General features: G+C 40.7%; 1 protein-coding gene across 1 annotated transcript in view; it reads left to right on the top strand.

Annotated features, from left to right (window-relative positions):
- Positions 1–14,135, top strand: part of CNGB3 (cyclic nucleotide gated channel subunit beta 3) — a 188,260-nt gene that overhangs the window by 155,397 nt on the left and 18,728 nt on the right. Inside the window, exons 14-15 of the mRNA XM_005888278.1 lie at positions 652–735; positions 7,145–7,263. Coding sequence (XP_005888340.1) covers positions 652–735; positions 7,145–7,263 — 203 coding nt within the window. The remainder of the gene's footprint in view (positions 1–651; positions 736–7,144; positions 7,264–14,135) is intronic.

Raw genomic sequence — 14,135 nt, 5'->3', positions numbered from 1 at the left:
CTATCTCACAATAGTATGAAAGATGTTATTAAAAAGAAAAATATGTGGCAAATATTTTATATGTCAGTGTTAATATATTAATAATCAATTGTTATTACCATTACATTACCATAATCTTTAATACTTATCATTTATTAAGATTATGTTAAGTTTTACATGAGTAAAATTTTACTATTACAAAATTAGTACCACTTAACTCCCATTTAGCAGACTAGGAAAATGAGGCCATGAGATATGTAGATACATAGCAATAAGTAGTGGAAACAGGATTAAAACCCAAATATATCTGCAGGAGTGCATGCTTAGTCACTCAGCTGTATCTAACTCTTTGTGACCCTATGGACTTTAGCCCGCCAGGCTCCTCTCTCCAGGAGATTTTCCAGGCAAGAATACTGGCGTGGGTAGCTAGTCCCTTCTCCAGAGGGATCTAATATATCTGACCAGCATTTAAGTTCTAACTATTATGCTGTAGGTATTTTTTTTCTATGTTTTGTTCTAAGACAAGTCCATATCTACTGGCAACTATTTTGGCATCAACACAGACAAAAATCTGTTAGTGTTTATTTTCACTGCCTTTTTAAGCCTCTCGGAATATTTGCCTCTTAGCTGTATCAGTAAAGATTACTTTTCTCTTTACTGTTTTTTCTTTAGGGCTGTGACACACAGATGATTTATGACATGCTGCTAAGATTGAAGTCCATTGTCTACTTACCTGGTGACTTTGTCTGCAAAAAGGTGAGTGCCTGCAATTTTTCAAGTGCATGACTCATAAATAAATATATCTGAAGAGTTCAGATATAAGTCAGGAGAACAGTTTAAACAAAATCTGCCTAGGGTGAGTTCCAAAGTATGAAAATAATCATGAGATACAATTCTGTAAAACAATAATGTGCTTTCAGAGTTCAAAACAGAATAAGACAATATGGATTTCATTACTTATAGCATATGAGTGGTGGGTGGTCTGAAAAGTCAGTTTGTGTATATGGAAGTCATCAACTGTCATACCCCATTAATTCCAAATACCTTCCCTTAATTCTACCTTTCTACCTTTTCCCTTAAGAAGTGAAAGGTGGTTCTGCCCCTTTTATGTCTTCAGCAAACTATCAGTTACCTCCATTTAGCTCACCCAGTTAGTGGATAATCAATGCCATATTTTTTAAATTGTACTGTAATTACAAAGTAATACATGGTCATTATTTTTAACATGGGAAACACATAAAAGCACAAAGCCAAAAACTCCAGCATCCATAAATAACCACTATTAATATATTTCAACCTATCTCTTTTATAAATAGATTGATGGATAGGTAGAGCTTGTTTCATAAAATTAGCATCATACCTCCCTTATGGGTGAAACTTGCTTTGTCACGTCACAATATATCATAGGAAGTAATCTACAACCTCCTTTTTAAAGCTGCATAGTATTCCAGTCTATGAATGTATCATAATCAATTTCCAAGTGTTTGCTATTATAAATAACTCCAAAATGAGTATTTTTGCACATCTCTGATTACTAACTTAAGGGAGAGAGAAGGAATGATGACCTTGGGTTTTTCATCTTGAGACATTAAATCAGTTGTGAAGGCAACAATCAAAATTAAACGTAGAGAAAGATAAGTAGTTCAAAGAAATGAAAGATGATCCAAAACCCTAGGGAGTTTACAGACAAGTGGGGGTAAGAAGCACTTACATCCCAAAATAATGTGTTAAATGTGGTGGGAGAAGTAAGCACAAGCTGTAGTGGGACATAGGTCAAGAATGTTTCTCCCTGGGGTGCTGGTAAGAGCTCCTGGAGAAGATGCTGGTCAAGCAAAGTCCTGAACAATGAATCGGCATGAACCAGGAGAAAGAAGAAGCAGGCGTTCCAGATAAAGGGAAAAAGTTCACATGAGCTCAGGCAGAAAGGAAGGAGCTGTCTGCGGAGAGACTGTATGGAACCGCAAGTCAAAAGATGGAAAATTTGAGTGTCATTTATTCAGCAAAACTCAATAAATAATTTTGAAATGCTATGGGCCAGGCACTGTGCTAGATACTGGATATACTCAGTATATATCAGAAAAGGGTGGTTCTTGCCCTTCAGAGGCCTACTGCCTGATGCTGGGGTATTCAATTCACAGTCTACATCAGATTCACCAGAATTTAGAAGTCTGGGCTCCATCCCCAGAAATTCAATTGGTCTGGTAGAGCCCACATATCAATACTTTTAAGGCCTCCTGGGTGATTCTCACGTGCAGCCAAAGTTGAATATCACTGTCTTGATGGAAGAGATGAACAATGAATAAATTAAATAAATGCATAACTCCAAAACATGCTAACTTCTATGAAGGGAACGCAGAATTTGTGTGGTGGCAGAGGTACTTAAGATTGTCAGATTGTCAGACATAATCTTTGTGAAAGTCTAAACAGAAATAGTTCTCTAGTTTAAAAAAAAAGAAAAAAACTAGAGAGGACAGTTTTTTAGATGAAGACTTGGGGACATGAGGCAGGACAGAACTTGACAAACTTAAGGAATTGAAGCACATAATCAACTAGCATAATGGCAAAGGACAAAGTCAGATAGAGGGAAGGTACTTCAAGGCACCCAGGTGCAGAGGTGGAAATAATGTACTCTGCGAGAGAGGATACGACTGGAGGTACATCTTTAGGAACCAGCATATAACAGAACTGATATCATAAGAAGCTCAACAAAGGTACGTGAAAAAGACCAAGGTTGTAACTTTGAAGAAAAACAGTATTTATGGAAGAGGTCAGTGGAGAAGAATCACGGAGGGCAACTGAGAAGGAGCTCTCAGTAGTAAGAGAGGAAAATGTGGATGAGACATTGTGATATTAATGAAACCAGGAATACAGTGTGAAAGCGTTAGTCGCTCAGTCATGTCCAACTCTTTGCGACCCCAGGGACTGTAGCCTGCCAGGCTTCTCTTGTCTGGATTTCTCCATGCAAGAATACTGAGTGGGTTGCCATTCCCTTCTCCAAGGAAGTCTTCCTGACCCCAGGATCAAATATGGGTCTCCTACATTGCAGGCAGATTCTTTACCATCCGAGGAATATATAAGCCCACACAAATAAGCCCAGATTAAAAGTGGGCATACTGATGATATGAAATCATTTTCATGAAAATGGGAAATGCACAGCTCGATTTAAGGACTCCTTTCAATCAATGATGCATTAGGATGGCATGGCCTTAATGCACCCAAATAGCCTTTCAGTTTGTAGCAGCAGGGACTGAAAATTGAGACAACTCATAGAAACTTTAGCACTCATGCCCTTAAGCAGTGAAAACTTGCTTAACAAAGTGTGAAATGCAGAGTAGATGCAGCCTTTTCGCTTCTAATTTCTTCCTTGCATCACATCCATCACTTAGTAATAAAAATGGATCAATTGAACACGAAGGAAGGGAAAAAAGTAAGCAGGGGGAAGAGCAGAAATGAAAAGACGTGAGACCCAAGCCACGTCTCTCTGCTTCCGTTTCTGTTTTAAAGAAGGGATTTAATTAATAGTAAACGTAGAGATGAAAAGTTGTTACTTGACCAGACTTTAGACAGCTGAATTCAGCTTTGCTTTTGCTTTACCATTTCCACAAATCATTGTAGGAAAAGGGAAGAAAAACAAACAACAAACATGTTCATTAGAGGTCGTTTAAATAATTGAAGAAATGGCAGGGCTCAGGACTGAGTCTGCTGACCTACCTAATCCTCTAAACATCTCCTAACACTGGGTTCGCATTCCCAAATTTCCCCAGAGGAATTAGATACATATGCTTGAAAGTGTGAAAGTGTTAGTCACTCCGTCGTGTCTGACTCTTTGTGACCCCATGGACTGTAGCCATCCGGGCTCCTCTGTCAATGGAATTTTCCAGGCAAGAATCCTAGAGTGGGTAGCCATTCCCCTCTTCCCAACCCAGGGATCGAACCTGAGTCTCCTGCATTGCAAGCAGGTTCTTTACTGTCTGAGCCACCAGAGAAGCCCTAATCCTCTGGATGGCTCCTAAAGTTACTGAGTGGCTAGCTTGGACTGCTTCAAAGAGTGTTTGGGAGTTTTCCCAGGATTAATTTGCAAGAATTAATTTGAGGTCATAATACCCCTGCCAGGCTTGGAATAGCCTTTCACAGGGGAACTCTGAAAATTTTAAATGCTCTCTCAGGAAGAGTTACCCTACTGTATATGAAGTGCTTGCATTTCTATGCTTTCTCCAAATTAGCAGGTAAACCAACCACCAAAGCTTGGTTTGGTCTTATTTTGCACATGCTGTCAGACCTTCTTCTCTAAGGAATGTCTACTTCATTTGAATGCTAATTAAACTTGCAGGAAAGTCTTAAATTAGCCTAGAAATATGCAAGAAATAGTGGAAGTTTTGGTTCGGTGATTATGCCAGATCTCCTTGAAAAATTATTGAAATGATCATTAAAAAATAATTAAAAGTGCTGAACTATATTTAAGTACCCATTATGTACTTCTACCTCCAGTCAGCTGTAAAAACTGCCCTTGAAAAATCATTCCAGTTCCTTGAGAATGACTTCATGCAAAAAATGAAGGAATATGACCATGTTCTAATCATTACTTCTTGGAGTATTTCTTGAAAAACTAATTTTCAGACACTTTCCCTCTTTTTAAAAATAACTCATAGCTATTTTGTTGGTTTTAAAGAGATCAGTCTTGATATTGGATTCATCATTAAATATGTTCTATATTTAATGATATAGATATACTATATCATATTTAATATACATATTATATAGTCAGGTGACTCAGGTGTTGCTGGTTCTAATGCTGTCATCTGCCAGCCTCACGAATTTGCCCAAGACACTTAACTTTTCAAGTCTCTACTGGTAGCTCAGATGGTAATGAATCTGATCTGCAAAGCAGGAGACCTGAGTTCAATCTCTGGGTCAGGAAGATCCCCTGGCGAAGGGAATGGCTACCACTCCAATATTCTTGCCAGGAGAATTCCATAGACAGAGGAACCTGGCAGGCTGTATAGTCCATGGGGTTGAAAACAGTCAGAGATGACTGAATGACTTACACACAACCAAATTTAAATACAACTAATGATATCTTTCCTATATGACCTCACTGAGATTTTTGCAAGAATTATATGTTAATATCTATGAAAATATTTTGCAGCTATAAAGTAGCATGTTCTGATCAAACAAACACAGGCATAAAATAAGGAGCAATGTAAAACCTGACACTGTGAGTTTAAAAATACTTTGCAAAATGCAAGATGTATTATTAGTATTGATATTATGGAAATAACTATAATTAGATCCATCTGTATTGGAATTTCTACTCAGATCTACATTTGGGAATAAATATATGCTTAGTATTCTCCACAATGCAGAATTTAAATATACTTTTTGCATTGCTTCATCCAGAGATGTGCATTCTAGGCTTCCTTTTGCTTCTAATTACTGTCATGGAGCGTTGGTTACTCAGCCAAATATTAGCCAGTAAGTCAATCTGTGCCTTTATTTTCTTTCTGTAAAATGGAAATAATAATATCTATGCTAACTTCCTCATAAAAGTCATAGGGAGATAAAATGAGAATGTCACAGATGTCAGCTAAGAGATAGAACCTAAAAACTTCAAACTTAACCTAACAGTTAGAATGTGACAGTAAGTAATGATCAGGAAAATAACCCTTGGTATTAAAGTACTTCCCAGAGAATGGTGAAATCATAAATTATTCATAAATGAGCTGTCTACGTCATAATTCCTATGCTCAGCACTGGAACAAAGTAGACATTGTCTCAGTCTTTGCAGAGCAGAAACTATAATCAACCTTGTTTAATCCTAAATTAATTTTAGTGTGTTCTAATCTTCTGAAAATATGATTAACAAGAATATTTGATGAACTCAAATAATCTAGTCCCCTCCTAAGCCAAGTATAAGAGAATTTATTGTATTCATGCTATTTTTAATAGCTCAGATTGATCAAGACTCAACTCATTAAGACATATAGGTACTATTATCCAGTTTGCCTAGTATTATGACAACTGTCTTATTTAAAGTTTAACAGCTTTTCTTGACCCAAGTGCCATTCAGGTCTCTTGTAAAGCATATTTATTCTTTTTGGATCCTGGAGTGAGATGTGTTCCAAGGGTTCCACAATCACCCACTAGTTTGGTGATTTGCATGACTCAATATAAAATGGTATTTATCAACTAAGATTTATTATAGTAAAGCATACAGTGCAGGAAAAGCAAGAAAAAGACATTCATAGGCAAAGACTAGAAAAATACGGTGCAGATTTACTAGGTCCTGCTTCCACGAGGGTCACATGAAATTCATCTTTATCACCCACTGTGGACAAGGACAAAACATCTCTGCTAGGAAAACTCAACACAGTCTTGGAGTCTAGAATTTTTAAATGGGTCTGGCCACATAGCTACATGACCAGCCATGGTTCAGACTACAAACTAGACACCAAGTACACATCGTAAATCTTCGTGTTTACATTAAACAGTGTTGACAGCCGGGTACATCCCGCCACGCTGCCTGAGGCATACAGAGCAGCATCATTAACCAGGGGCTATGTGAACACTCCAGGAGTTTAGTTCTCGGGGCTTTGAACAAGGGTCATTGCCCTGGTTCCAGGGTCCCCAGAGATAAACAAGAACTGAATAAAAACAACCTGCTGCATTAACACTTTCAATGTGGAACAAGAATAATAGCTTAAGGGCCTCCTATGCCCCAATTACTAAAATGAGATCTCAGTGCTATAGGCAGATGAGTAGAGTTCATCTTTGAATGACTGTAACCCATACTCTCTGCATAAATTAAGCAACTTCTTCAAAACAAAGCAGTGGTCACCAAAAAAGAAAAAAGAAAAGTTGCTATTCTTACAGTCTCTAATTTCCTCTCTCCAATCCCATTCCTGAAACAATGTGCTAGCTAAAATATCTTTGACTATCCAGTGACGGCACACAGTGCTCTCATTTTGAAGAGTATCACTTTCCTTATCGTTTCTTTTCACACGATATATCAAACTAATGTCCATAACCCCCTTAAGACTTCAAATAATTACTTTTACGCTTCTTTCCTTTATGTTTATTCATCTAGAGGAGTGTATATTTCTTTAATTTGGGGCATAATTGTCAAGAATAAAGTGACTATCATTTCCTCTTTTTATTTGGCATACAGGGAGAAATTGGCAAGGAAATGTATATCATTAAGCAAGGAGAAGTCCAAGTTCTTGGAGGTGCTGATGGAACTCAAGTTCTGGTCACTCTGAAAGCTGGGGCAGTGTTTGGAGAAATCAGGTATTCAAAAGACACCTTGTCATTTGTCATAAAAGAGAAGTCTTAAGTCGTAAAATTCCTGCTCAAATTCATCAGTGGTTTTATTGCGCTGACAACATGGATAAAATAAAGAGTTTCACATTTCTATTTATCCTTTCCCTTCCTCCAAAGACCATTTAAGCCCAAGACTTAGGTCAGTGCCTGGCATAAGGTATTCACTCAGTATATGTTGAACAATGGATGTTCAATGCATGAACGGATGGATGAATGATGAAAGAAGAGATTGGGAGAGCTAGACATCAGATTGTTGGAAAGCTGGGATGCCAGGATAAGACAGTAGTTTGAGTAGGTGAGTGATAATGATTATCGCTGTGGGACCAAATTACCTGAGTCCAAATTCCCATCCCTCTACTTAGGAACAAAACCTTTGTTTCTTTGTTTCTTGAACCATCTGTCCCTCATCCTAATAAGTTGGATAATATTAACACATATCTTAGAGGATTGATAAGTGAGTTAATTCATTAAAGGCACTTAGAGAAATGTTCAGCATCTATTAGGAGCTCAATAGATATTAGCTATTGTTATTATTATTTGCTATTGGCCAGGAGAAGTTTGTCCTAAAGGTGAGTCCCCAAGAGTAAGAATCAGTTCAGTTCAGTCGCTCAGTCGTGTCCGACTCTTTGCGACCCCATGAATCGCAGCACGCCAGGCCTCCCTTCAGTATCCTATCATTTTGCCTTTTCATACTGTTCATGGGGTTCTCAAGGCAAGAATACTGAAGTGGTTTGCCATTCCCTTCTCCAGTGGACCACATTCTGTCAGATCTCTCCACCATGACCCGCCCATCTTGGGTTGCCCCACGGGCATGGCTTAGTTTCATTGAGTTAGACAAGGCTGTGGTCCTAGTGTGATTAGATTGACTAGTTTTCTGTGAGTATGGTTTCAGTGTGTCTGCCCTCTGATGCCCTCTTGCAACACCTACCGTCTTACTTGGTCTTCTCTTACCTTGGGCATGGAGTATCTCTTCACGGCTGCTCCAGCAAAGCGCAGCCGCCGCTCCTTACCTTGGACGAGGGGTATCTCCTCACCGCCGCCCTTCCTGACCTTCAACGTGGGATAGCTCCTCTAGGCCCTCCTGCGCCCTGCGCAGCCACGGCTCTTGGACGTGGGGTTGGTCCTCCCGGCCACCGCCCTGGGCCTCGGGCTTGGGGCGTGGGGTAGCTCCTCTCCGCCGTTCCTGCACCGTCACAGTCTGGCACTCTCGGCCACTGCCCCTGACCACGGACGTAGGGTAACTCCTCTTGGCCGCCGCCCTTCAGGCATGGGGTCCTCTCGGCTTCTAGTTGACCCTTAATATCTACCAGGATATTGGTTCCAGGACCCCCACAGATACCAAATTTCACCAGTGCTCAAGTTCCTTATGTAAAATAACATAGTAGAATCAGCCATTTGTGTCTGTGGGTCCCTCGTGTGAGGGTTCCACACCCCAGGATTCAACAGACCAGCCTGCACAACCTGTGTGCAAATGCACAACCTGTGGATACAAAGGTCTGATGCTACCGACAGCAAATTTAAGCATTTTATGGGCTAAACATTTCATATATATTATTACACTCATGTATTCATCTGATAAACCCTTATTTTGAGTGCCTAGTAAATGCTAGACTGTCAGGTATTGCTCTAAACTCTGGGAATGTACTGTGTAAGTGAACAAGAGCTTACAGTCTTGTGGGATAAACCTCACCATAAATAAACAACTAACTAGATAAGATAGACTCCCGTGGTGATAACTGCTATGGAGGTAAAAACTGTTGGAAAGTGACCAGGGATGCCACTTCACATACAGTGTCCAGGGACACCTCTCTGGACGGATAGTATTCCAACTGGGCCTTGAGAGAGTAAATGGAGCAAGCTTCCAGACGTGGCAGAAGAGCCTCCTGGATGATGCAACCGCACGTGTGGGAGGCTAGAGGGAAGGCAGCCATGTCTGGCTGAACGTCACAGAGATCAGTATGGCTGGAGCTCAGTGAATAAGGGGCCCTGTGGAGCGACGGGGACAAAGAAGTAGGCAAGGACCAGACTGTACAGATCTTTTAGGCCATGATAAGGGACTTGCATTTTATTCGAAATACCAATGGATGCCAGTGGAGGATTTTAGGCAAAAGAATGATACAACTTGAACTGTGATGTTAAAAGACCATTCTAACAGCTATGCAGAGAAAAGGCAGCAGCGGAACAAGAATGAAATACAGGAGATCAGTTAGAAGCCATTTGCAGTGGTTCAAGTGAAAGATGATAGAGTCTTGAACTAGGATTTTGGCCCTTAAGGTAGAGTGCACTGTCAAGCAGTTATTAACATATCCATTTCACAATTGGGAAAATTGTAATTCCAAGGCATCAATTATCTTGCCCAGGATAATATAGCTAATAAGTGAAAGGAACAATATTCAAACACAAGTTTCATGGATCATGGTCAAGTGATCTTTCTACCATACCAGGAAGAAAGGTGCTCATTCAACCTTTTATTTCAGAGCTGCTGAGAAGTTATCTTCAAGGTTCCAGAGATATGACTAATTTCAGATGAGTTTATATGAGTATGACTAAAGTTTCCTTAGAATATTGAAGCATGTTATTTCTCTGTTGATAATGTGGATTCTCTTTTTTAATTTTTCCTCCTTGCTTAAAACAGGGTGGGCATGCCTGTGGGGGTCCTGTTCTGTTGCAGGAGTGAAAACGCTTCCCAGAATATCCAGGTCTTTGTGTGTTCTTTGCCTGTTTCCTATTGCTTCCTTACTGGGAGTCCTTGCAAAAGTGATTTAATATTTTAGTGACTTAATAATCACTGCAGTCTTCAAGGTCACAAAACAAGCAACAGTCTAATCTAAAACATTGCAGAAATTAATTAGGTGACCTCTCTCAAGGGTCGAGTACTCCCTGAAGAATAAGGCTTTATAAATACAAGTACGTTAATTGCTGATATTATCATCACGGGAGGAAATACTCTAAAAATACAATCCAGGTGCGGCTGAACTGCGATTGAAAGGACTCTTAGATTCTTGACAGCAGTTTCTCAAATAAATCTCCTGTTTCGCACTGGGCTTGTAAGGCCAAATTGAAACCAGTAGACCAGACAAGCTCTAAATTTGCTCAATAATCTGGTTAATTCAAACAACAGGGAGATTTCTGCCTCGATTGTCTTCTTGGCCGTGGTTGAGGAGAGATAGGATGCGTCTGCTTCTTCCCAGATACTCCCAGGCTTCGCGGGCCCACAGCTGTCATATGCCCCTGGCCCTCTAGTTATTTATTCCAGCAATGGAGGCTTGCCTGCCAAATATCTAGATTCTGGAAAGATCTAGCAATCGTGTTTACTACTCAAAAATGCTGTGACCTTTGTAAAAACTAGCTAAGTCCAACAGCATCATGTAACTTTTTGAAGAAGGTTCTTTTTTCTTTGGAAAAAAAAGAAAGAAAAAAGAACCGAGGGCTTTCAAGGACATTACATACTAATCCAGAAGAGCAAAGCCCTGACTAAAATATAGATTTACAGCCTGTCATGGAGAAAACCCAGACCGCACTTCCAATTAACATCTGAAGAGTTCAGACACCCCATTTTTAACAGAGAGGCCCAGGGTCTGCTGGGCGATGGCCTTGTAGTAGTTCTGACTCCACTGCTGTTTTTTTTTCACAAATACATTTATTGCCAAGTCTTATTCACTGAATATATTTAACCGCTTCCTCTCCTTCTTCTGCATCTGTTAAAAATCTCACTTTTCCTGAAAATGCATCTGAAATTTTTCCCTTGCTAGTGCTCTTATGATTTCAATAGGAATCCCTCCGGTTTCATCTTTCTTTGGATAACCTCCCCCTGGAAAATATCTGTTCGCCTCCCAAGACTTCAATTCACATGTCACCTCCCTGAAGCCATCTCTACTGCTGCTGTTTAATCGCTCAGTTGGGTCCAGCTCTCTGCAACCCCATGGACTGCCAGGAGCCCTGCCAGGCTCCTCTGTCCATGGGATTCTCCAGGCAAGAATACTAAAGTGGGTTGCCATGCCCTCCTCCAGGGGAAGCCATCTCTAACCTCCACCAAAATAACCAGCTGCTTGCTCCCTGTTGTTCCATAGCATTTCATGCATGGCTTTACAGCAGGAATTACCACTAATTTATAATTAATTTGCTCAAACAAATCTTAATAGACTAAGCAATTAAAATGTAAGAACTAAAACTTTCCATCTTTAAGTCACCAGCAGCTATAGAAAAACTATACAATGTGTTCATTCTCGCTGATATTCTGCCAACCAAAATAGTTTGCAGGTGCTATTCAGAAATCTCTAATTAATTAAGTAGTTAATTGCGATTTGATTTTAAAAAATTATATTCGAGACATCTTACAGCATAATGTGAAGTGCCTCAAGGAAGGCCACACCTGGCCTGGTGAACAAGAAAGGTAAACAATCACCTCCTCCAAGGGCCTTACAAATAAGAGACGAGGAAACAGCAAGATTCCAACAGCAGGTGACAAAATGCTCAGATTGCACGCAATGATGGAGCATACAGATGCTTAGCATAGAGATGCAGAGGTTTCACAAGGATCAATCCGTTAGATTTAGCAGTTGCTTTGGGAGGTGAAGGCAGACCTTTCAGAGCTTCTCAAAAGACTTGTGGGACAATATGTGTGCGTGAAGGTCAGTCCTGGTAGCCCATACAAAGTGAAAAAAGAAAGAAAGAAAGAAAGTGAAGTTGCTCAGTTCTGTCTGACTCTTTGTGACCCCATGGACTGTAGCCTGCCAGGCTCCTCTATCCATGGGATTTTCCAGGCAAGAATACTGGAGTGGGTTGCCATTTCCATCTCCAGGGGGCCTTCCCAGCCCAGGATGGAATCCGGGTCTCCAGGCTTGTAGGCAGACTCTTTACCATCTGAGCCACCAGGAAAGTCAAGCAGTATATAAAAGATTGTTCACATAATGCTTGTAATGGGTTGAACGTTGGCCCCCACAAAAACATATCCATGCCCTAATCCCTGGAACCTGTGAGTCGGCGGTGGCGGGGAGGTGGGGAGAAGAGCTTGCAGATGCAGTTAAGCTAAGGATCTCAGGGTGAGATCATTCTGGATTTCGTCGGATGGGCCCTAAATCTAATGACAAGTGTCCTCACATGAGACAGAAGAGAAGACACACAGACACAGGGAGGAGAGGGGACGGCCACGTGAAGACGGAGGCGGAAACTGGAGTTACACAGCCACAGCCAAGGGACTCCTGGAACCACCAAATCTGGGAGAGGCAAGACGGGATTCTTTCCTAGAGTCCTCGGAGAGAGCCAGCCCTGCCAACGTCCTGATTTTGGACTTCTGGCCTCCAGAACTGTGAGAAAATAAATATCTGTTGGTAGTCACTGGTTTTGCAGGAATTTGTTACAGCAGCCCCAGGAAACTAATATAAAACTAAGCTCTTTACACTGTTAACCTTTGAAATTTACTGGGAAAAAAAAAGGTTTGCGTGGCACCCCTTCAACTCACCCTACATGGCGGGTCCACACCTAATACCTATCAGTTTCACCTCCAAAGTGTGTCTCCGATCATTTGTACCTTTCCTTCTCTGCTGCCCACACTTCCATCCACACCACCTCCCTCTCTCACTGGACAACTGCAGCCGCTGCTCCAAGTCTCCCACCCCGACCACCATGCCCTCTGTAATCCAGGCCCCACTCATAGGCTGGGAGGTCTTTCAGAAACAGGGATGACCGTGTCATTCCCCTCCTGCTTAAAACCACTCAAACCACGCACTGCTGTCAGTGCTTTCCTAGAAATAAGATCAGAGAATAAGATCACAGCTCTTGCCTGACCTCCAAGACCCTGCAGAATCCAGCTCCTGCCTACCTCTCCACTGCAGGGTGCACCACACTCCCCTTGCCCACTTTAATCCGTACTTCAATTCCTTGAATGTGCCACATGCCAACAAACCGTGGAGGGTTGGTTTATTTTTTCCTAATTTTAAATTTTAAAAATGAGGTAATATTGGTTTGTGACATTAGGTATGTTTCATGCATACATTACATTTTGACTTATACTGCTGCAAGCTTAGCACCAAAAATGTAGTTTTCATCTGTCTATATAGTTGACCCCTTTTATCCATGTCACTGTCCTCCAAACCCCTTATGGTAACTAGTGTTCTGTTCTCTGTATCTATGTTTTTGTTTGGTTTATTCATTTATTTTGCATTGTTTTTGTTTTTTATATTCTACATATGAGTAAAAACATATAGTATTTGTCTTCTTCTATCTGACTTATTTCACCCAGTACAATACCCTCAAGATCCATCCTTGTCACAAATGGCAAGATTTCATCTTCCTATGGCCGAGTAGAATTCCATTGGATGTATCTACCACGCCTTTTCTTTTTAATTTATGTATTTTTAATTGGAGGAGAGTTGTTTACAACACTGTTGGTTTGTTGGTTTCTGCCATACGTGAACATGAATCAACCATAGGTATACATAAGTCCCCCCTCTTGAAGCTCTCTCCCACCTCCCACCCCATCCCACGTCTCTAGGTTGTAACAGAGCACCGGGGTGAGCTCCCAGCATCTTATAGCAAATTCCCACTGGTTGTGTATTTTACGTATGTATACACATCTTCTTCATTCTTTCGCTGATGGACACTAAGGCTGTTTCCATATCATGGCTATTGTAAATAGAGGTGCAATGAACAAGCATAGGGGTGCATATATCTTTTCAAATTAGTCTGTTTTCTTTGGATGAACATACAGAAGTGGAACAATTGGATCATATGGTGCTTCTAGTCTCAATTTTTTAGATGAATCTCCATGCTGTTTTTCCATAGCAACCATGGGGAGTTTTTACCTCTGCCCAAATGCACTACCCACCCCATTAACCTAA

Source organism: Bos mutus, chromosome 14 (assembly GCF_027580195.1).
Source record: "Bos mutus isolate GX-2022 chromosome 14, NWIPB_WYAK_1.1, whole genome shotgun sequence".
NCBI classification, from domain to species: domain Eukaryota; kingdom Metazoa; phylum Chordata; class Mammalia; order Artiodactyla; family Bovidae; genus Bos; species Bos mutus.
Note: the sequence above shows the minus strand (reverse complement) of the source record. Positions and strands in the feature narration are given on the sequence as shown.